The sequence below is a fragment of the Vespa crabro genome, chromosome 8, assembly GCF_910589235.1.
Source record: "Vespa crabro chromosome 8, iyVesCrab1.2, whole genome shotgun sequence".
NCBI classification, from domain to species: domain Eukaryota; kingdom Metazoa; phylum Arthropoda; class Insecta; order Hymenoptera; family Vespidae; genus Vespa; species Vespa crabro.
This window is the reverse complement of record NC_060962.1, coordinates 4510907-4537111: the sequence shown is the minus strand read 5'-3', so window position 1 is coordinate 4537111 and position 26205 is coordinate 4510907. Positions and strand designations below refer to the sequence as shown.

Genomic DNA, 26205 nt, shown 5'->3' with positions numbered 1-26205 from the left:
TTCGTCTTAAATCAAACGATTTTTAATTATATTCTGATCATTGTATAAACGATTATATATATATATATATATATATATATATATATATATATATATATGTCAGAATAATATATATAGATCAGAATAAAAAATAATATATATATATTATTTTTTCTTTTTTTTTTCAACATTAATATGTACGCCCTATAGTTTTTAATCGTTTTTGACAATTCATCATATCTCTAATGACGAAAGGAAATATCATTGGATGATATCTCAATTTGGAACTGAGACTATATCAAATAGATATTTTGATTAGTAATATAACGCATAGGTATTCCTATGTATATGCCAGAGGATATGATCTCCATTTCTATATGCAGATAACATAGAGATAGTAGGTGTATAGATACATATATATATATATACACATCTAATACGTACGTAATGTAATCTATGTAATTCATATTGCGCTATGCATTTTAGTATACATTATATCTCATTCGAGTTGATTGAAGAATTTGATAATTAAAATCGATCGAAGATCAATAAATTATTTCATTTACCATGGTTCATCACATTTTCATATCTATAATAATATATGCATACATACGTATATACATATTGTATGTATATATATATATATATATATATATATATGCATACATACATACGTATAATCAAAGGAGAATGTAATCTACATTGAAACAGTTTGACTTTACGAGTTTGTACAATGTATTACATACGCATAGGTGTATATCTACATATAGTTTTTATCGATAGTGATCGAATGATTGGACCAACGGTGTGACGCGTACGAAAACAATTAAATTGCTTTTTTATTGAATTGTTAAATTAACTTGGTAGAATCGAACTAATTCGAAGCGTGTAGTACCTATGTGTTTCCCTCTCTCTCTTTCTCTCTCTCTCTCTCTCTCACTCTCTTTTTTTCTCTTTTCGTTATGACAAGCGTTACTCGAGAGACTGATGGAACGCTAGCTGGCAATAAAAATCGTGTCGGAACAGTGAACACGATAAATTTAACGACCAGAGGAAATAATTTAACGTATACGTTTTAGTAAGGGATTAACAAAACGATCATCATCCTACGAGTACTTTTATTTATTTATTTTTTTTTGTTCATTTCTCTTTTCCTATTTTTTTTTTACTATTATTTTCCTTCCTTTTTTTTCTTTTTTTTTCACATATTTCAATCGAATCGTTTAGCTTTCGTTTGTATTCAACGAACGATCATTTTACTTCCATGTATGGGAATGATCGAAGAACACCATAGGCTTGAGAATAATTTATCAAGGTTTCATGTAAGCATAGGAAGTTATACGTTGGGTAGAATTCCCATGGAATTCCTTCTCAAGCCTTTTGTATCGTCACAAAGAGGAAAGAAGTAAAGAACTGAACGTCCATGGCTCTCTTGATTTATTCATTTCCTTTCGTTGGATCACCATTGTTCATGCTTGATCGAGTTCCTATTGTCGTGACAATGACCGAAGGTAATGACGCGGATTAGTGTCTTCGATGGTAATAGGAACTTAGAAAATCGTAGCTAGTTGTAAAATGAACGAAACGTCTTTTACTACGTGACCTTAGAAGGAACGAAATTTCAAACCCTTTCACTTCTATGGTGAAACACATCAGGAAGCTATAAGACGCGAAAGTATTTTCTCCTTGGAATGTCTTCGACCTGAGTTTTGCATCGTACGTTCATTGATATACTTTTCCCCTTTAGCAAGGGAACGGTAATAATTACGTCAATGATTGAATCTTCTGTATGGATCCTACTTTTTTCCTTCTTGTTTATTTTTTTATTATTTTTTTTCTTTTTTTTTTTAACGTGTCATTAAAATAAGATAAAAAAATAAATAAATAAATAAATATATATATATATATATATATATATATGTGTAAGTGAAGTTAATTATGTCAATTTTCGAGAGACAGGATCATAGAACATTGTTAGAGGTAGAAACGTAAAAGGTATTTTTGGTTGTTACCAACTGTATTAATTTTTGATTTATTAAGTATTAATTTTTTATATATTAAGTATGAAGATAAAAATTAGAAGAATACCAATTAGGTTTCTTCGAGAAGGCAGGATATTAGAAAGGACTTAGAGGTAGAAAATTTTGGGTCCTTCCGCCATTGTTATGATATCTACTAGAAGGAAACCTTTCTCTCTCTCTCTCTCTCTCTCTCTCTCTCTCTCTCTCTCTCTCTCTTTTCGACCTGAGAATGTCGTAGTGTTGTTCTAGACGATCATTGGCGGTCCTTTCACACGGTTCAAGGATCAGTCGACCGTAGGAAGCTTATAAAAGGGCGTTCTGGGCCCTTTCCAAGGTAGTTGTCTTTTCTCGCTCGCATCGAACACACATATTCTCTTTCTCTCTCTTTTTCCTAGTAAATTTATTTTTTGCGATTTATGTTCTTTATTATTCATCGAAATGCTGTTTGTACTTCTTGTGAATTCTTTTTGTCTCCATCTCTATCTCTCTCTCTCTCTCTCTCTCTCTCTCTCTCTCTCTCTCTCTCTCTCTCTCTCTCTCCCTCTTTCTGTTTCTTTGACTCGATTCATAAATGAAAATAACCTGTGATTTATCGTAACGTTTAATCTCTATCGTTTATTTTTGTCGATTTTAAATTGTTACGTGGTGTTTCTTCGGTAACTTCGTGATAATGATATGTGTAACGTAGACAAGTGACACTCACCGGACGGATGATTTGATTGAAGATTGTAATCGTCGACTTGTAACGTGCTATTCGCTCCACTTCTTGTGAATCTAACGACGTGATATTGATTGTCGTTTACTTTGACACCTACTTCTCCGACTGGATGGTCGTTAGTACCCATGTTGTATACCGCAAAAATGTTTCCTTCGACCTACGAGATGAATAAATGATGAGTTTTGTTGTCAAAGATGAGAAAATGTATATATATATATATATATATATACATATATACACATAAGATATTATAAGATAATATATATATATATATACACATAAGAAATAAAGCAATAAAAAAGAAAGCAATCCAAAAAGTTCTGCGAACGTTCGTGTTAGTAATCTTTAAATTTATATATATATATATACGGTTCCACCGACGTTGATTAAATACTATGTGATATTTTTATTGTTTTTTTCTTTTTTAACAATTTATGATTTTAAATATTAATAAGATAAGAAAAATCAATCGAACGATTTTTCGAAAGAGTTTAGGAATTTGAATTTTTTTTTCTAATCGGGTGATAGTAAAAGAGAGGAAGGACCAAACGAGGATACTATAAAGCAGAAATCTTTCTTATCGACGAGGTACTAACAATCTCAATTTCTAAGTAATCGTTGCTAGAGGCTGATTCTATTCTAAGTAACACCGCGTCGTTCATTCCCGTAACGAATCCTAAGGCGACGGTGTCTCGTTTCATTTCCGGTCTTCGATCCGATGGAAACGTATATGTGATGATTCCTCTTCCTGCGCCAAATTCATACGCCACAGCTTCTGTAAAGATAACGTATCGTCAGTCGGTCTTCGAATACGATCAATACTCTCGAAACTAAGCTTCGACGATTTGAACAAACAAAAATGTTTGTAAAATGGAATTTATAGAAAGAAAAAAAAAAAAAAGAACAACTTTCTCTCTTTTTCTTTTTCTTTTTTTTTCTTTTTTTCCTTCTTTTTTTATTCTTTTTTCTTGTTACCTTCGCTACAAGTAGGTCCTGAAAAGCTGGTCATGTCGCAGTCGCAGGTGTAACTGTTCCATTGTTGTAAACATGTACCATGATTCGCACATACATCGTGAGTACATTTTTTTCCAGCGTGAAGATTCGCGTATACGTCACATCCGGGTTCGACGAGAGAACTCGGAACAACGGCATCCGAGAGTAAATCGGTACTTTCGCCGCTAAGGTCCAAGGACGCAAGACAACCCTCGAATCCATGCCGACTCAGTATTTGTTTCGGTAGTTGACTGTATTGAGACTTTTCTACTCCACCTGAAACCAAGGAGATATTCGTTAATCAATAAGAAACGTCATTTATTTTCAATCTGACGTATTTTATTTCTTATTTCTTTCTCTTTTTTTTTTTTCTTTTTATCTTGAAAGATCAAAACCACAAGTTCGTTCGATCTCGTACGAACGAAATATATTTCCAGTGAAAATTATTGTATTTCGAGTATCCGAGTATTGGCCTGCAGTTTATCGTTATATTGTGTCGTATAGATGAAAGCAAATTAATCAGAAGCAGGATATATCTTTGGACTGGACTTTTGCGTGAGTAATTAAATCTTGGAAATAATAAAGTTTAACGATTGGCGATAACACGATCGACGATAAAGCGATTATTTATGATTATATACGATTTCGAATTAATTATTTCCACTCACGATAATCTCGACCTTGTCTTGGAAATTTGATTAAATAATCTTAGAATAATAAGAGCGGGTTATTGGATAAAAATGATCGCACGTACCAATGGAATTTAGTTCTTGTATCTGAGCTCGAACAAATTGATTCGAGTAAATTATAATTAAGAAAATATTTTGAAGATTTTTTATTGTTTTTCTTTTTTTTGTTTTTGTAAGGGAAGAGTCTTTAACGCATTTTCATTGTTCGATTTGAATTTTAATATTTTCTTCTTTTCTTTTTTTGTCGTCTAATAAATCTGAATTAAAAAAAAAAATGGATAAAATAATGTCAATCAGTGCACTACTCTTATCGATGACAATCATTGTAGCACCGTTGTCTGCTAATTCTCATATTAAATTTGAAATATTGAAGAATCAAGTCGATCAATTTGATTTATTTAAATTTCATACGTAAATTGAAGAACATTTAGAATCATTCGAGACAACCAGAACTTGAAGTATACTTATTGAATCAATTGTCAAAAGCCGATTCTGATAACGAAATGATTTGCCAATGCAAATGTGGAAATAATAGAATGATTAAACTGAATAACATCTCGCGATATAGTGACATTTCTAAAGAATACAAAAGAAAATGTCCAAAGGGATAAAAATGGGATATGGATGGTATCTACAAAATTAATAGTATTCTAATATGATATTGATAATCCTTCATTTACTTTTTTCAAAACGAATATATTTGTTTAATTGTTGTACCTAGCATTGTTTTATTCTATTTTATCCTAAAAATGGACTCTATATGATCAAGTGGTAACGTTTACAAATGAAATCTGAATCTACAAATTTTTAATTCGATTAATTTTTATTGCAAATTAATCTGTTAGTCATGTAGTTTACAGGATTTTGTCAAGACCGATTAGAAAACTCTTTGATTGATAAATGATAGAAATCAAATCTTTAAAGTTCGTTCCTTGCTTGAAATCATCGATCATTAATTTGAGCTTTCGGGATTAATATCGATTAGAGAGCGAATATTCAAGAGAGAAAAAGAGAGAGAGAGAGAGAGAGAGTAAGGGAGAGGAGAGGGAGAGGAAGAGAGAGAGAGAAAAAAATAGGCATGCAAGGAAGATATTTCTTTTTTCACTTTGTAAAAACTTAAAGAAGATCGGTAAACGTGAAGGAGTTTGAAGCATTGTCGTTATATTTTTTTTTATGATTATAAATATATGATGTTAATTAAATAAAAATAAAAACTTTATCAAAGAGCTTTATATGGCTATATATTATATTTTTCTGTGTTATCATTATTAATAATTAATTCTATTATATTCTAATTAATATATATATATATATATATATATATATATATATATATTAAAAAATAAGTTAAAAGATAAAAAAACATTATTATTTATTAATCGTTCGTTTAAAATGATTCCAATTCCATGAAAAAAATGCGTATAAAAATATAAGTATTAACAATCCGTTTGTAATGCATATTCATTAGACGATTGATGCAATTTATCATTGTCATTTTCAACGTTTACATTTTTCTTTTATTTATTATTTTTTTTTTTTTTAAGGAAAAAGAAAACAAAAGAAAATAAATGAGTTAAAATTAAAAAGAAAAATATAATAAAAGAAAGAAAACACACACACATACACATACATACATACAAATACACATGGTACAATGGTATTACGACGCGAGAAGAAAGATGAATTAAGACATTCTTGTTGTGCATCATAGTACATATATATACTATAGTACATATATATATATATATATATATATATATGTATATATATATATATATATATATATATACATATGCTATTTCTTTTAGTCGACCAAAATCTGCTCTTTCTATTTTCTTTCGAATCGATCATTAGTGACAGGTTCTAGTATGTTCACATTCATTCTTGTGTATTCATGTAAGTACTTCTTTCTTCGATAACTCACGGAGCATGCTTCAAAGGATCGACCGTCGTTTCGAAGGCATTTTAACCTTTCAAAGGAATAAGCTTATCTCTCTTTTTCTTTATCTCTTACTTTCTGCCTGTCTGTCTCTCTCTCTCTCTCTCTCTCTCTCTCTCTCTCTCTCTCTCTCTCTCTCTCAGTCTCTCTCTCTCTTTCCTCTTTCTTATTTTTATAAGTATTTAATTTTCAAGAAAACGACTTGACATTTGTTTTTTTCTTCTTTCGTTTATTTTTTTTTTTTGTTTCATATAAAGAAGATTATATAAAGAAGATTATATAAAGTAGATTAATAAAAGTACGTTTGAACTTGTAAAATCGAAATTTTTTTTTTTTATTATGAAAATTATTACGAATTCATTTTGACCTACGATTTGTCGTTTTCACACGTTTATATATATATATATATATATATATGTCTTTATAAGTAAGTATTAATGGGATACATCTTTATTGGATTTTTCTAATAAACTTTGTAATAAATTTTAATGATCTACGATATCAAATGATAAATAAAACGTTATGATTATTGAATGAATTATTATATCTGCTCACATTTCCGTTTGATGCCTTTATTTAATATCTTTTTATCACGGTTATAATCAATATCATCTTCCTATATAAAATCGATCTGTTCTTTTTTCCTCGGAAGAATGTACAATTTGTATGATCAAAACGAAAGATAATCGTACAAGTAATCGTTTGAGCATGAATCGATGGATTTCGATTTTAATTCGATTACGCGTATTAATGTTTTAGTCACGTAGTTTATAGGAATCTGTCGTGTACGATTAGAAATCATTTTAGTTAATAAACGTCAAGAGGCGGATTTGCTTAAATCAAATGTTCAAAGTTTGTTCCTTTCTTGATTGTCGATCCGATTAATTCGAGTTTTCGAATTAGATTCTTTTATATTTCTTTTCTTTTTCTTTTTATTTATTTATTTATTTCTTTCTTTTTTTTTTCATCGTATATAGAAAAATTTGAGACATCTTTATTGTAACTTTCTCTCAATATTATGATTGTGAATTTATGGTGTGTCTATTATTTTTAAATAAACAATATACCAAAAAGATATATATATATATATATATATATATATATATATATATATATTAAACGTTCATTCGAAATCAACTAACGATTAACGGAGAAACAAGTATGAAAATATTAGCATTAAAAATCTGTTTGTATGCATATCCGTTAAATGTTTGATTTAATTTATCGTCATCGTCTTTGAAGCGTAAGCTTTTATTATTTTGTTGTTTTCCGTTCCTCTTTTTTTTTCTTTTTTTTTCTCTCTTTATATTTATTTTTCATTTTTTACTTTCGATATGAACTTCAAACTCATATTCCATTGTTTCGCCGAAAGGAAAACGTCGATTTGTTTTTCCAACTCTGTTTTTCTTGCTTTTTCTCTTCTTTTTTTTAGTTTTTTCTTTTTTTTTTTTTTTTTTTTTTTATTTAAAAATTTCCCTCGAATGGTGGAAAAATATAAATATATATTTCATAAATATATTCAATATATATATATATATATGTGTGTGTGTGTGTGTGTGTTTGTGTACATATATACGTGAAATAATTTGGAATTCGTCTATTTTTTACTTGCTTGGTGTTTTATTTTATTGAGTATATGAATCTACGTGAGGTTCAATGTTTTTCGTTGAAAAGTTATTCGATAATCGTCGTTAGTAGTATTAATACACGATGAATAAAATGTAGTTTTAATTATCGACTCACGTTAACACATACATACATGCATACATATATATATATATATATATATATATATATATATATATATATACATATACATCATACAGTATCTATTATGATATTACTACTAGTTATAAAAATCAATCGTTTTTGTGGTACATAGTACGATATGAAAAAAGAAGATATAAAAAAAGGTCAAATAAAATTTTATTGAATGGAGAAGCAATAAGAGATTGTATATATTTTTTTCTCATCATTTTCACATGAACGCAATATTTATAAAGTTTCCAATGAGAATGCGTAGAATGATTGAAGTAGAAATGTACGAATTTTTTCAACTTTTTTCAACTTTTTTTCAACATTTTTCTTATTTAAAAATTTCCCTCGGGTGATGAGAAAATATAAATATATTCCATAAATATATTCAATATAGATATATAGACTAATATATAAATATATATACACACACATATGTGTATATATATATGTATATATGTGAAATAATTTGGAACTCCCTTTTAATCGTCTTACTTGTTTTTTTCTTTTTTTTTTTCATTTCAGTTTGCAATTCGTTGTTTTTTCTTACGTCACGTTACTATTAAATCCTTCGTAAAACTCAAAGAGATTCATCATTTATGACGATAATGTAACTCTCAACACTCATAATTCTATCTCCTTTGACTTTTTATTTCTTGCAATGAGCTAGATTATACTATTAGTGGCCATTATAAAGTCGACATTAATTAATACCAAATGTAGGGAGATGAATGGATTTAAATGTAAAATTTTTTAATTATTCATTTGTTCTAATTTTAAATGTCAAGTCCAACAAAAGCGAGAATTGAGAATTAATTATCCTGTTTCATTTGACGGATTATTGGGATATGCGTTCGAAATTTTGGTCGAAGATAGAAAATTAGAAAAAAAAAAAAAAATAAAAAAACAAACGAACATAAGCGCAATTTATATTTCTATTTAAGTTTTTATCTAATATACTTAATAATATATGATAAAGATATAAATCGAAATTCTTTAAATTTTTTTTGCAAAATGGAACCCTTTTGAATTTTAAGTTTTAATGTCACATTTAAAAAAATAAATATCTCGTGAAGGATAATATCGTTTGTCAATTTACAAAAAAATTACGAGGGAGAGAGAGAGAGAGAGAGAGAGAGAGAGAGAGAGAGAGAGAGAGAGAGAGAGAGAGAGAAGGAGAAAGAGACATTGATATATTTATAAATTATTTGATAGAATTGTTTGATCACAATTATTGTTTCTTGATAATTTGGAACTCACCTATATATAATATTCCATCAAGGTCGAGATTTTCGTTGCTACCTTGACTGTTAACAGCAGTAACGTGATCGTCTACAGCCAAGGTGTGCCTTTTTGGTGCAGGCCTTCCAATGCTAACGGCATGCCATTTGCCATCGTTCAATCTACTCTTCGAATTGTCCTTGATTCTTACAGGGCCATCTCCCAAATCAAAGACATAATGAATATGTTCATTCACCAGTTCAACGGCTATGAAGTCACGTTCTCTTCCAGCATTGTAAAGGATCAATCCATTAGGTTCACGTGTTTTAAACTGTAACGTTAAAGGTAAAACATATATAAGAAATATTATTACTGACTATTTTTATTAGAAATTTATCATTTTTTTTTTAATATCCTAGATGTTAGATCTTAGATCTTAAAAAAAAAAAAACCATGGATTCGCGGACCATCGTCAGAGTTTCTCGAGTAATATTTTAATAACAAACATTTGATTTGTTATTTAATTTCATTATAAAATTATAAAACGTATAATGGAAAAATTATACAATAGAAATTAATCTTTTGTTACAGTGATAAAATATCGTAGTTTTTCAAAACGAGGATTATACGTCCGACAGAGGGATGATTTGAATATTTTCGGAAGCAATTTTTTTTATTTTTTTTTTTATTTCTTCGTAGTCACGTAAAATTGTTTTGATTTACAGGGTTAATACGAATCCTTTGTGAAAACGATCGATAAGTCCTCCTCCTGGAGACTTTGCCCCAAAGAAATAAATAAAACGAGAAGTTTCGTTTAGAGTTTGGATCATAAAATTTATATGATTTTCTGGTTTGTTTTTTTTTTCTTCTTTTTCTTTTTCTTTTTTGTTGCCAGGTTGCTATAGAGTAAGTCATCAAAATTTTGAAAGCGTTCTTTACCTTGTATTAAACAAAAATCTAAAGTTAATGGTTAGGGGTTTAATAAATTACACGCCATACTAAAGGTGTTCTCGTACAGATAAAGTTTAAGAATCACTCCTCCAGAGAGTTATTATTTGTTTTTAACTAAACTTTCTATTGCTCTTTGAATTATTTTACAATTTAATTATTTTCACGAGTATTTCGATGTACGTATGTATGTACATAATAATTCGCATTCTGGAGAGATGAATTTAAATAATACATTTACAAATATTAATATACTTTATTTTTAATTAATCAAAGAGATTTCATTTGTATATACGTATATTTTATTAACAGCAATGTTAGAAGATTAAAAAAAAGAAGATTTATATTAAAGTAATTATTTCAATGTGGTATAGAGCAAACCATATATTATCCTATATTAAAATGCAATAACTTGTAGAATTATACGTCAGGATAAATTGTAAAAGGAGTTTTTCGAGATTTGTAATTTTTTTGTTATTTTGTTATCTATATTATTTTTAAAAAATACAATCGATTTACTAGTACTTGTTTAATCGTAAAAGATATAAATAAACAACAACAAATAATATCTATTTAATTTTATTAATTGTAGATAAGTACGTAAAAATATATGGCAGCCATTGTAAGTAGATATTTCCTTCGATAACTCAGGCGGCATGTTTCAAAGAATCGATCGTCGTAGAAGTATTATTCCCTCAAAGGAATAAGCTTATCTCTCTTCCCTTTTTATTATTTCTAAAAGTATTTCATTTTGTGAGGTGAACGAGCCTAAAATTGTATTCTTATTTTTTTTTCCCCCCTTTTTTTTTAACCTAAGAAGATTAAAAAGCATGTACGTTTGACCTCGTTCGATATAAATATTTCTTCTGAAAATTAATTATATCTCGAGTTTTGTTCTAATCTATGGTTTTATTATTTTACACGATACATATTGTCTCGATAAAAAAAAAAAAAAAAAAGAAAAAACAATTAATCAGGAGCAAGATATTTACTTATCTTTATTGAATTTTTATATCAACAATTAAATCTCTCATAATAAACTGTAACGATTATCGATATCCAATCGGCATTAAAACAAACGTTATGATGTTTTAATCAATTACTTCCATCCACGATCCTTCTAACATTATCCTTGAAATTTGATTAAAGTAACTCTCGAATTGAAAGAATGTTTATCAGATAAAAACAATAATAAGAATAGTAAAATTTAATTCTCTGTTAATTGAGAGAAACAAATTTCGATAAAAAAATGATCGATCGGATAATTATAATTAAAAAAATATTCCGAAAGTTTTTTCATTAGTTCAAGAGAAATATCTTCGATGTGTCTCATTATTTAATTTGTATTTCAAATAAATCTAAATCGAAATGTTTAATGACAATGTTGATGATTGGCTTCGTCAGTTCTGTCGATTGTAATTGTCATGGTTAGCCCTTAGATACAAATTCAAGATGTCGTCGAAGAACGAGAATACGCAATTTCTGTACGGTCCTAAAGTAAATGAATCCTAAACATCTAAATCTCATTCGTAAATAGAGAAATATTCACGGTGAAAGGGGACAACTGAAACTTGAGGTTTATTTGTTGAAACAACCGACCGACCGTTCGTTCATCCAATAGTTTGATAAGACCGAAACGGATAACAACATGGGGTTTGTCAATGAAATTGTGGAAATAAGCAAGAAGATGGACCAACGAGAAGATTTACGCAGAATATATAACGTTATACGATGTCGAACGATCTTCCTTGTCTGACCTAAATATATCACGCAAAATGATTGGTGGACGGCATCTTCGATGTCATAAGGGGGCAGATATGGATTCTGGGAAAATGTAGAACAGCAATCCATTAAATGATTGACAATATTTTTTTTTGCCTTTTTCTAAATCGAATATATATACTTATCCGATAGTTTCTAGCATGTTTGTTCTTCTTTCTCTGAGAATGCACTTTTTATGATCAAAACGAAACAACTATAAGAAAAATCGTTCGATCATTCGGTCGACGGTTCTTAGCTTGATTAATCCGATAGTCACGTAGTATACAGGATTCTTTGAAGGAAGCTTCTTCAAAGGAAGCTTTGAAACCCAATTATAAATTCTCTTTGAATGATAAACTTTAAAATGGGAGAGAATTTTCTTGAATCAAAAATAAAAAATTCGTTCTTTTCTTGATCGTCGAATTAATTCGCAATTTTGAGATTGACATTGATTTTTCTTTTGTTCTTTCGTCGACGTCTTTAATTTATTTTTATATTTACAATAACAAGTGGTTCGATATTTTTTTGTTTTTCCCTTTGTATAGAAATTATTTCTGAATTTTTCTAAGTTAAGTAATAAATATGCAAGATTTATGAATAGATGAAGTCATCTGTTAATTTTAGACTGTACTAAGTTTAATCTCTCTACCTTCCAAATTCGTCCTCGATTGATTCGATACGTATTGTCTCGAAGAATAAATTAATCAGCAACAAGATATAGCTATCTTTATTGGAAATTTTATGTTAGTAATTAAATCTCGCATAATAAACTTTAACGATATAAACTGAACAGAAATTTAATTGGTAATAATATGGTTGTTATAATTTTCAAATTAATTGTTTCCATTCGTTATCTTTCCCATTTTATTTTTGATTAAAGTAACCTTCGAAGAGGAATAGTGGTTATTAGATAAAAGGAATAGTACAGGTGGTAGAATTTAGTTATAAATGTGAAGAGTCGAACAAGAAGACGTCGTTCTATCTTAGTTGAGTAAACTTAAGCTACGTAAACTAGAAACATTTCATTCGTTCGAAAGAAAAACCTTTAACCTCTCACGTTATTTAATTCAAGTTTCAAGAATTTTTTATTTTTATCCTCGAATAAATCTAAATCAAAATGGGTAAGGCGATATTGATCAGTTCATTATTCCTATCGATTGTCATCGCAATGGTGTCGTCGTTGGATATAGCTGAGTTAAAAGAATTACATAGCCCTAGACACCCGCCCATGAAAAGGTCGATAAATGTTCAGGCTGATGGAAGACAACCTGAATTTGAAATTTATTTATTAAAACGACCGTCCCGTGGAAATTTGCCTTTAGGAGGTGAAAACAATCCGCTTGTTCAAACGGATAACGTCGATTGCCAATGCAAATGTGGAAAAAAGAGAAATGATGGACTATTCAATGATGAAATCCTCAGATATAGCGATCATCCTGATACGCCTCGTGGAAACATCATTTATGTACCGCCAAATTGTCCACCGAATGAAACATATGTCGGTGGACGTTGTAGAGTCGTATTTTAAGAGGTTCGATAATCCTTTTTTTATTCTTCCAAATCGAATATATTATATCCGTTTGATAATTTGATATGTTTGTTCTTTTTTCTTTCTCTAATATAATAATGCATTTTATACGATCGAAACAAAGCATGGATATGACGTCGTTCGATCATAAACCCATTATTCTCAGTTTGATTAAATCTATTAACGTGTTAGTCACGTAATTTATAAAATTCTGTCGAAACCGATATTAGAAACTCTTTTGCTTGATAAACGTCAGAGATAGAATTTCCTTGAATCAAATGTCTAAAGTTTATTCCTTCTTTGATCGTCGAGTTAATTCGAGATTCCGAGATCAATATTGATTGAAGAAGAGTAATCGAGAGAGAGAGAGAGAGAGAGAGAGAGAGAGAGAGAGAAAGAGTGAATAGACATGTCAAGAGTTTCTTTCGTCGTTTTATCGATGTCTTTTATAACTTTTTTTTTTCTTTCATTTTACAGAAACTGAAAGGAGATCCTGACAGAGCAAACGTGGTGGACTATGATCCATGTTCGTTATAACTTTATTATTATATGACAATTTTGAATGTATCATGGTTATGAAAATAAATAGTTTATATGTGCATATATACATATATATATATATATATATATATATATATATTTATATATGTATATATCATTTTGTTCTGTGCTAACATCATTAATGACATAATAATTTGCACTAATAAAAATGTATTGGAAATAAATTGAAATGTAAGAAAAGTTTCTTTTGTTTATTATTATTCGCTCGAAATAATCTCAACAACAATGAATAAATCCATACATAAGTATTAGCATTAAAAATTTATTCGTGTGCATATCCGCTAAAGGGTTGATTTAATATTCTCGGTTTTCTTTTTTGTTCTCTGTTTATTTATTTATCTCTTTTTTTTTTGTTTAAATAAATGAAAAGAATATTTTATCGATTAATGCGAGAATTTATACATTCATATAGCTTTAGTTGCGTCCTATTATTGTTAGATTATTTACTTATATTAAAAAGAGTATCTAATTTTTTTTAGGCAATCGATATATATTTTGTATTTTTTTTTTCTTTTCTTAGTCGGCCAAAATTAATACTTCTCTTTTCTTTCGAATCGATTGATTAATGATAAATTCTAGATTGTTTACGTATGTACACAAGTGCACTCTCGTACACTAACGTAATCAATTTAGTATTATACTTCTTTCGATAGATCACGTAATATACTTCAAATGATTTTAAAGTGGTAGTTTTATCTTATGTCAGTAATAATTGTATTGGGACTACAAGGCTGTTCGTTACCTTTTTTTCAAAATATGTGTGATTTCAGCGAGAGATATGAACTATGAATCAGGAAATATTGTCCCCACTATGGGTCTATCATATCGATGTATAAGATTATATTGATTATTTCTATCTCACGCGTATATAATAATTGATTTCATGTAAGTTAGAGTAAGTAGTTTTAGTAGATTTTAAATTCACACTTTTCAATCTCTCATAAATATATCTTTCTTTGATGATAATAAAAATAATAAATATAATCGACACATATAAGAATTACTATATATAAATCTTCGAGAAAAATAAGAATCTGTCCAATATTATACATACATGAATACTTATACATTCTATTATTTTAATACAAATTAAAAAAATGATTTCATTTTCATTCTACCTATGAAGTAGAACTCCCAATAATTTTTTTTTTTTTTTACGTGGTTATCCCTGTAGGACTAGTCCTTCGATTATTTCGACTACTACTGATAATAATAATAATAATAATAATAATAATAATAATAATAATAATAATAATAATAATAATAATAAAAATGTACTTAAATATTATTTATATACATTTAGATATTATTTAATATATTTTATATTATAATAGTAAAGACAATTAGCTTTGATTGATCATGAGTAAGAAACAATGTCGAAACAAATTACATTACGATTATAAGATAGTCAATGAACAAGAAACGAGAACAAAAAAAACGTTTCGTACTTTTCTTCATATATCATTTGTATTAGATAGTCTGTCATGTGTCGAAATTATCAAGGATACTTTTTTGTTGAGAATTCGCGCGTCAAACCATCATATAAAATGATACATTTTTCCTTCTTTTGTTATCATAAATTACCGTCATCATATATGTCATGATGTATACGATATAAGTATATTCTTCTGTTTCTTCTTATTATTGTTTTTATTACTATATTATTACATTATATATTATTATTATTATAGTAATAGTAGTAGTAATAGTAATAATATGAAATGAACTTCTACAAAGAAAATCATAATAAAATAGCGCTGGAAGAAAAATCTCGTAGATGATGTGAAAACGGATTCATTAATTATTAATTATGAAAAAATAATCGACAAATGTATATACTTTATATGTATTTGTTATCGAATAAAATTATACTGCTTCTGTGTTCTATTTAGCACAAATTATCACAAAATTCACATCAGCCGAAAATAAATATAAAAGATTAGATTAGTAATAAAAATCTTATTAAATTGTCAAATAAGGAAAAAAGGGTAAATTAGTTCATTATTTTCTTTTACATCGATAGAATAAAAAAGAAAAACAAAAGAATCACCGAATATCACATATTAATCTCGAATCCAGAATTCCTGAATTACGAATTTGGACGCTTGCCAATGTACTATACATTTTTTATTATAAAATATCTTTCTTTTTAGTCTATAAAATCTACAAAAAAAAAAAAATTACAAATTTTTTCAAAATTTAACAACATTTTAGAAACTCAAATAATTGGACATAAACGATTGGACAGACATTTCTTTATTTTTAGAATTTAAAATTCATAGAATTATTTCTTTATAATTCATAGAATTATCTGGTCAAAGCTCATTAAAATGATCGAGTGAGTTAACGTAGCTTTTCCGTGCGAGCATCGAAAAACTCATTTCTTTGAAAATGTTCAAAAAATCTTAGCATTAGTTATTTACGCACACAACCAAGCAGGCAATCGGTACTTCACGAATATAAAACATATATCATGCAATGAAATTACATGAAATCACATGAAATCAGTAGTGGGGCTTCATATCTTTTGGTGCAAATTTCGAGTGCCGCCACGGTACTAAACTTTTTCTTCGTGAAAAATATCGAAAGCAGTATTTGCGCCATCAAAAAGAACAGAAGTAATTTTCAATCAATTTTAATGAACAAGATCACATTTTAATGACGAAAGTTTAATCTATGTCATCCTTCTGGCGAAATTTTAAATATTTTTGCATAAGGTATTTTTGAAAAATAATATTTTTTAATACGATTTTTTTTCAAAGAAAATAAAGCTTTTTCAAAAATTCTCCGCCGTAGATTAAATCTTCGTCTTTAAAAAACGAAACCTTGTTCGTTAAAATCGGCCAAGAATTACGTCTGTTCTCGTTGATGGCGTAAACCATTATAAAAACCAAAGTTAGTGAATAACCTTCATCGTTAATTTCGGATCTTCTATTAAAGAGTAATTTACTACGATGTGAAATATTCGTCTTTGAGAAATTTGTTTGAAGAGTCTTTTAAGAGACAAACATAGGATTAAAAAACAAGAGAGAAAAAAAAGAAAAAAGAACGAGTGGTCCAGGATTGTCCGAGTTTTAAACTTTTTTTTTTTTTTTTTTTTTTTTTTTTTTTTTTTTTTTTTTTTTTTTTTCTATAGAAATCATTTCTGAATTTTCTCGAGCCGAGTAATAATAAATATGAGAGATTTATGAATAGAAAGAGTCGTCTATTAATTTTAAGTAGATTAATTGAGTTTAATCCCTCTGAGACAGATATTTTTTATTCTAAAAAAGTGCGATTACCTAGTTAGTGAAGCTTTTTAAACATATTCGAGATGAACATTTCGAAAATACTCTTGACCAATTAGAAATAAGTTTTATTATTTTATTGGAGTACTTTTTCCACACTGTTCCTATCTTTCTTTTTTCTCGATTTCTTCTACAGTCATCTATCCCAAATAGTAGTGCCAATCTCAATTAAATCACTTTTACAAAAATTATTATAAAATTGTTTTTCTATTTAAAGAACTGCATTATCGTTTAAATAAAATTCTATAAATAAAAAAACATATTGCGGAATTAGTTTTATAGAATTAAGTTATTGCAAGAGAAATAACAACTAGCCTATACTATTGGATTGCATTTTTTATTCGTATTGCAGGATATAACAAAGTTGTTTATTGAACCATACAGGATCGATCGTAGTTTTAAAGAGGTCATTTTATTGCGTCAAAGGATTGACCTTATTTCTCTTTCTTTCTCTCTATCTCTCTCTCTCTCTTTCAATCTCTAGTTATCACTTTCTTATATTTCCAAGTATTTTATTTTTAAAGGAAAGAGTATAAAATTTCTTTGTTTTTTATATCAGTAAGATTAGAATGCAAATTCGTACGAGTACATTCAATCGAAATTTTTTTATGTGAAAGTTATTGTATTCCGAGTTTGTCCTCGATTAAAATTTATAGTTCAACCAAGTACATATTGTATTGAATAGAGAACAGATTAATCAGTAGCAAGATATAATTATCTTTATTGGATTTTTATATAAGTAATTAAATTTTGCATAATAAACTTTAACGATATAAACTTAACAGAAATTCAATTGGTAATAATACGATTGTTATAATTTTCGAATGAATTATTTCCATTCGTTATCTTTCCCATTTTATTTTTGATTAAAGTAACCTTCAAAGAGGAATAGTGGTTATTAGATAAAAGGAACAGTACAGGTGGTAGAATTTAGTTATAAATGCGAAGAGTCGAACAAGAAGACGTCGTTCTATCGTAGTTGAGCAAATCTAAGCTACGTAAACTAGAAGTATTTCATTCGTTTGAAAGAAAAATCTTTAACCTGTCACGTTATTTAATTCGAGTTTCAAGAATTTTTTATTTTTATTCTCGAATAAATCTAAATCAAAATGGGTAAGGCGATATTGATCAGTTCATTATTCCTATCGATTGTCATCGCAATGGTGTCGTCGTTGGATATAGCTGAGTTAAGAGAATTACACAGCCCTAAACACCCGCCCATGAAAAGTTCGATAAATGTTCAGGGTTATGAGAGACAACCGGAACTTGAAGTTTATTTATTGAAACAATCATCCAATAGAAATAGGGCTTTAGAAAATAACAACAATGCATTTGTTCAAAGTAATACGGATAACATCGATTGTCAATGCAAATGTGGAAAAAAGAGGAATGATAGACCAATCGGATTATTCAATGATGAAATCCTCGGATATAGCGATCATCCTGGTGGGCCTCGTGGAAAGATCGTTAATGTACCGCCAAATTGTGCACCGAATGAAACATATGTCGGTGGACGTTGTAGAGTCGTTTCTTAAGAGGTTCGATAATCTTTCTTTTATTCTTTCAAATCGAATATATTATACCCGTTTAATAATTTCTGACATGTTTGTTTTTTTTTCTTTCTCTAATATAATAAAGCATTTTACATGATCGAAACAAAGCATGGATATGACGTCGTTCGATCATGAACCCATTATTCTCAGTTTGATTAAATCTATTGACGTGTTAGTCACGTAATTTATAAAATTCTGTCGAAATCGATATTAGAAATTTTTTTGACTGATAAACGTCAGGGATAGAATTTCCTGGAATCAAATGTTCATTTTTTTCTTTTCTTCTATTTTACAGATATTGAAAGGAGATTCGCAAATGGAATACGAACTATCGCTACTAACAATATATTAATCTACATAAATAAAGATATGTTGGAAATAAATTGAAAAATAAGAAGCATAATGTTTGTTTTCCTTTTTGTTAAACATTCGTTCGATATAATCTCGATTATAATGAAGAAATTCGTATGAAATTATTAGCATTAAAAATCCGTTCATATTTATGTCTGTGAATTGGTTAAATCAATTTATCGTCCTTCTTTTTGTGACGTACACGTTTGTTTTTGTCGTCATTTTCTCTTTTATTTATTTATCCATTTTATTTTGTAAGAAAAATTATTAATTTCTCTCGTTTTTTTTTTCTTTTTTTTTTTTTTTTTTTTTTTTTTTTATATAAATGAAAAGAGTATTTTATTCGACGTTCTCCGAATCATAATTCGTACATACTTACGTATATTTTTCTCTCGACGTTTTAATTACTTATATTTAAAAAAGATTTCTAATTTTTTCTTATACGTTTAAAATGAAAAAGAAAAGAAAAAAAAAGATTTCATAATCACGATAAGAAGAGCAAATGATTACGAAGAAAATATTTATTCTACGGATTTTGATCGAATCGAAAGAGGCGTGTATGTAAGTGCTTACGTACATATGTACCCACGTACATATATAGTCGAAAGTAAAGAAAATGAAAGAGTTAAAAGAAATGTGTGGAAAGGATAATAAAGAAGAAAAAAGAGAAAAAAGGAGGAAAGAGAAAAAAAAAAAGAAAAAAGAAAAAAGAGGAAGAGGCACACCCAACGATGACGTTACGACGCGAGAAAAAATACGAATTAAGGCATCCCCTTTCCCCCTACCCCTCCTTATGATGCATCGTAAAGGATAGAAAAGTATATATATATATGTATGTATGTATGTATGTATGTATGTATGTATGTATGTATGTATGTCTTCTATTTCTTTTAGTCTGCCAAAGCTCCTCTTTCTCCTTTCTTTCAAATCGATCGTTAGTGACGAGCTCTAATATGTTCACGTACACTCTCGCGTATTCACGTAAGTATTTTCTTCGATAGCTCACGGAGCAACCTTCAAAGGATCGACCGTCGTTTCGAAGCCGTTTTACCTCGTCAAAGGAATAAGCTTATCTCTCTCTCTCTCTCTCTCTCTCTCTCTCTCTTTCTCTCTCTTTTTCTCTCTAGCTCTTTCTATCTTTTTCTCTCTTTCTTATTTTTACAAAATTCTCTCAAACTTATATAACATCCCTGACCTTCGGGAATATTTCTCTCGCCTTTTCAAAGAAGTTCAAAGCGCGATGAAAGATAAACGAGTCGTTTGAAAAGATGTGTCAAAATATGCGAAATGATCAAAATATATCTATTTAAATGTTTATTTTGAAAGATAGTTTATTACGGAGTCAATCGATTTTTATTTTTCACTACGTGTTTGTTAATTAACAATTTAATAAAATGAAATAGCTGTTTTGTGTTGATCGTTGAAGAGAGAATAGAAAAAAAGAAACAAGAAAAATAAAAAAAAAAAAAAATAGAAAAAGAAAGAAGAAAAGAGACGATCGAAATAGATTGTTATCAATTTTTTTTTTCTTTTTCTTTTTTTTTTATCGTTCGCCATATATTGCTTTATATTATCTTTTGCACGATCATGCAAATTGGATACATACGTAAGTTTTTTATTGGAAAAAAAAAAAAGAAAAGACAATGAAAGAAAGAAAAAAGAAAAACGTATCACCGAAGACAATGCGTGTATCCATTTTATGTATCAATGTCCATATAAAATTCATTTGTCGGTAAGTAAGGAAGAGTATTAATGAAAAAAAAAAAAAAAAAAAAAAAAAAAAACAGAAAAAAACTATAAAGAAAAAAAAAAAGAAACAAAAAAGATTATTAAAGTAATTTTTTTACAAAAACATACAAGATAGAAAAATGTAATATGCATTTAATCGAATACTTTGTGTTACGCGAATAAAAAGTTTCGTTATTAGTGCGATATACGAGGAGGGATGAGCCCATATAAATCTCAAAAGAATGCTCCTTTTTTAGTGTCGGAGCCTTCAGTTTATTCCGCTTATGCGAAACATCGCGTGATACTTCATGCATACACTTTGTAAGATAGAAAGAAAGAGAGAAAGAGAGGGAGAAAGAGAGAGAGAGAGAGAGAGAGAGAGAGAGAAAGAGAGAGAGAAAATATAGGCAGATATACATATGCTCTCACAGGAGGAATGGAGGGTTCCTTTTAGAGCTCACTTTTTTTCCTCCCTTGGATGTGGTTGAAGCTTTTACTTGAATCACCATTTCTCTCATCTTTTTATCGGAAGTACATGAATCATCGATATATCATCCTCTCGTACAATAAGAGACGTAGTTATATATGTATGTATTATATAAGTAACTAGGTATGTTCACTTGGTAACGATAGACACAGAGAGCAAGCTTTCATATCGGTTATAATACCTATCGATACGTGTACATATGTGAATTCACGAAAAAAGCTCTTTGACGAAAGAAGAAAATCTCCAAAGATATACAATAATACAATTTTACATAAAGATATTTACTGAGGTCTCTTGATTTAATTTTGTTTTGCTTTTATTTATTTTTTTTTTCTTTTCGTCTTTTCTTCTTCAAAAAAAATTACTTTTACAATAGAATTATGAAATCACTGTTATTTCTCAACGTGGCCGATCGTATTTAATATCGTACTTAAACATTATCCATAACTTTAGTTCCCATCATGATTGCATGATCTGCTGCGAATGATTCTTTAAAGGGTTTGTTTTGTTATACAGAAAAATCGCTGATCGACAAAGAGAACGTATTGGATAAGATTGGAAAATGAACGATCACCGGGAGTGATCCTTTAACGTTGGAAAAAGGCAAAAATTGCTAGGTACAAGATTAGCTGAGTAAGGAATACGAGGAATCAACTTCGAAATTGTTGCCACGAAGAAACCACTCAAGACAATCATTTTCCAGCAATCTCCTACTTGCATCAGCGATTTTCCAGTGGAAGAAAAAGACCATATAAAGAATCGTTCGTAGTCAGCCATTAGCAATTACGAAGTGTCGACATAGTGAAAAATATTTACGCGCATTTAGAATGACTATGTCGAGAAGTGACAATGGTTTCAGCTTTCTATGGTATAAGTAGTTTCTTAGAAAAAAAAAAAAAAGAAAAATTAGAAGATCCTAACACTTCTCTGTAATATATACAGTCACACAAGGATAATATGTATGTCATCGGAAGTTTTTCCTCGTTTCTTATTTACTATTTTTATTTTATATTTTTTCTTTTACTTGTTACAAAAAGAAAAAAAAAAGAAAGAAAAAGAAAGAAATTTATACGAACCTGGAAATAGATATTCGTTTCCACGTAGGCCTTTAATACTGGTAATCCAACAAATGTGTGTTTGGAGGTGAAGGTAACAGGATGATGGACAGGATGATTCCTTTTTCCAAATTTCCCGGTTACCCTGATGATCGGTGTCACACCCTGATGAGAACTCTGATGGCTACCGGCACTTCTGGCTATCTCCAAATAGGGGTAACCATTGAACCAGATCTGTTGAAGCTGTCCGACAAAGTGAGGAATGTCTTCGCCGGCATGTAAGTATCCACCGACGTGAAGCGTCCGAAATTGTAGGATGCTTTGCTTACCAAGTTGTGTTTCGGCTAAAGGAAAATGAAATTTTATATTAGAAAAGGGGAGAAATATTAATAATCTTATAACTTTTCCTTTTTTATTTCTATTTCTCTCTCACTCTCTCTTTCTTAGATATTTAATTGCTAATTAATAATTTCTCTCTCTATTTTATATATATATATATATATATATATATATATATATAAAATCTTATTAATTATTTTTCACAATTTTGGTCAAGTAGGTAGATATATATTGAAAAAGTAGGAAGAAAGAAAGAAGGGGAGGGTAGGTTAATGGAAGAAATTTCAAGTCGGTCAGATTATCGAGTTGCCTCTCGAGAAAGATAAAACGAAATTATAAGGCAGAGAGGACTCGTTAATAAGCGACTCACTCTTTCTCTCTCTTTCTCACTTTCTCTCTCTCTCTTTCTGTATGTGTGTCTCTCTGTCTTTCTCTCTCTCTCTATCTCTTCGAAAACTTCTTCGTAAGTCCACGAGCAAGTTACACGGAAACTATTTTAATTATTAGTCGGACCGCCACATCGAGATTGTCCTTATCAAATATCTTGAACAATGAAGGGATATTGCTCGATAATTTTTTCTCTCTGTTGTTCCTTTTTATCCCCGCTTTTTTTTCTTTTTTTTTTTTTTTGTTAAGTGAACTACGCTCATTAACCTTAATCGTTTTTAATTCCTTATAGAAATGTCTTATAACGTAATTTTAAATGTCATTAGAAATAGATGAAAATGATATTCGATGTAATATCTGAGTAATATCGTTTTCAATAATTGCTTATTAATAAATTGCAAATGTTGTAAAATGATCTCTTTGAATCTGCTTCGATAGAAAAAAAAAAAAAAGAAAAAGATGAGAAAGAAATTACCGAAGATATTAAGTACGGCTTAGGTTGTCCGTTATGTCAAAATGTTTCTCTCTCTCTCTCTCTCTCTTTCCCCTGTTTCTTTATTATCTACTCCTTGTCGTTGGATACCATTGAACAAACAAGATTATAATGATCCGTTCCTGAAGTTGACATGTTGCAGCTGGGAAAATTTACCCCGTTCTTTTCTATGTTTTTTTTTTCCCCCGAGTTTGAAAGTACAGAGCAGAGATTTGCATAATCCCCGACACGTCAATAATAATCAATCATTTTATGGATTACAAGAGATACTTCGATTGTGATTACCAATGTATAGTATATGGATGGTTATCGTTTTGTGAGATATATGACGTGTAATGGCAAAAAACCCGGGAAGAAATGAATTGAATAAAATACGAAATAAGAGATAATATATAAAAGAAGAAAGAAAATTTATGATTTATATTATAGGTTGAACGAAAGGTTCAATTAAAATTATAAGCTTAATTAGAAGTCTGATAAGTAACGTAAAAGAAAAAAAAAAAAAAAAAAAGAAAAACAAAAAAAAATAATTGATCTTTTAAATCGTCTAGAAAGTTTTGAACTAACTAAGAAAATTTTGGACCGATCTATACGACGTAAGTAAGTAATCATAAGGATCGTTAGGGTGAGAAAATAATCGAGTACTTTCGTCGATTTTTAAACGATTTCGTTGATCAGAGTTTAATGTCGATTTACGATCCAATTAAACGTCGTTTGATTGGCTCGCTCGTATCGCTTGTTAGTCAAGGCGATCCTTAGCAGATCCTATCTACCTATCTATGCCACACTGTAATTTGGAACGTGAGTTTCGTCTTGTTTGCGATTTGTCAACACGTCCTTTGGTGAGTAGTGCCTACGGTTAACTCGTTGACTTACTTGCGTGGAGTTAGCGCCGTTCAGACGGAGAACACATTAGAGAAGAAATTCTTCAATTACAAATTTTATCAAAAAAGAAAAAAAGAAGAAAAAAAAGAAAAAGAAAAGAAAGACAACAAAAAAATGTCATCTCTCTTTTAAAGGATCAAAAAGATAGAAATGGAAATAATTCGAAGATAAACATCATGGACGCTGTACGGTAATCATGTTGCATACTTCAAACGCGATTTAAAATTAAATTTAACGCTCTATAGTATATATAAATAAAAAGAGAGAGAGAGAGAGAGAGAGAGAGAGAGAATAAAAATATACCTATATGTCGGTAACAAATAGAAAAAAAAAAGGAGAAAAAAAGCAACAGAAGGTCAAACTGAATAAATTATTAAATATATTATCATATTTATATTCCTTCTATAATTTATTAATTAATATGATTTATTATAAATTATATATGAAAGAAGAAATAGAAGAAGAAGAAAGAGAAAAATATGTAATAATAGTATCGTGTTTAAAAGCATCCATGTAACTGGTGAATGTTTACGTTAGACTTTATCGTCCTTCTTCGATAGTATCGACGAAGAGTGGACGTACCACGAGGTTGGGCTGGCAATTTAGGATATTGCCACCTAACTCAATATTGGTGGTAGTCGCCATACGTTTAATAGGGTATTCCACGAGTAGAGATTCGCAGGTGGAAGTATTTCACTATCGGCTGGGACGAACTAGGTACGTGGAGAGAGACCGCGTGGGTGGTTTATGGAACGGAAAAGGAAAAGGGAGAGCCACCAATGTTGTATACGATGTTATAGACGGGCAAAGCTACGTGCGGTTGATTGGCGAATCAAGCGTGTATCGATTATGTTATGGATATTGCGCTTCAGGGCTGCCTCCAAGTTTCTCTATTGTGTCGAAGAGGATGGAACGTTCGGGGATGAAATTTGTTAATTGATTTATCGTCTTCTCTGCCTAAAGCTTGTTAAAGAATAGGATATTGGACTTAACAAGGCCATAAACCAAATTCTAAATACATTAGCGAATGCTTAGTCAATATTGAAAAAAATAAAAAAAAAAATAAAAAAAAAAAAAAAAAAGGATAAAAAAAATTTACGAGAAAAACAAAAAAATTATTAATCGGACGGCAATTGACGAGAAATTTTAATCGATAAATGATTTAAGTAATGACAATTTTTACTCGAATTTTAATTTAAAGAAAAAGAAAAAAAAAAGAAATATTTCTTATTATCGAATCACTTTTTCGTTATTATCTTATTATCATTCGTTTCAACTCTCGCTTTAAATCTCTCCCGTTAAATCAATCCGTGAACAATTTGACGATTTAACGATTTAACAATTCGCGTGAATTTAAATCCTATAGTCGTACAATTTTTCTATACTTTCTCTTTTCAATCGCTTGTCTTTCTGTCTTTCTACCTCTTTCTATTTTTTTCTCTTTTTAAGATGAACATCGTACGTAAAAATATTATAAGGGAAGACTTATTTTCTCTAAAGGATGCGAAAGTTCTATAAATCATTTAT

At 29.3% G+C, this 26205-nt stretch overlaps 1 protein-coding gene across 9 annotated transcripts in view; it reads right to left on the bottom strand.

Moving 5' to 3' along the window:
* The window catches only part of LOC124426149 (neurexin-1), a 261069-nt gene that overhangs the window by 41466 nt on the left and 193398 nt on the right, over positions 1-26205 (bottom strand). For all 9 annotated transcript variants that reach the window (XM_046967481.1, XM_046967482.1, XM_046967485.1 and 6 more), the window contains 5 exons: positions 22596-22918; positions 9355-9646; positions 3694-3987; positions 3315-3493; positions 2704-2875 (listed from right to left, as the gene is read on the bottom strand). In XM_046967481.1, the coding sequence (XP_046823437.1) occupies positions 2704-2875; positions 3315-3493; positions 3694-3987; positions 9355-9646; positions 22596-22918 (1260 nt within the window). The remainder of the gene's footprint in view (positions 1-2703; positions 2876-3314; positions 3494-3693; positions 3988-9354; positions 9647-22595; positions 22919-26205) is intronic.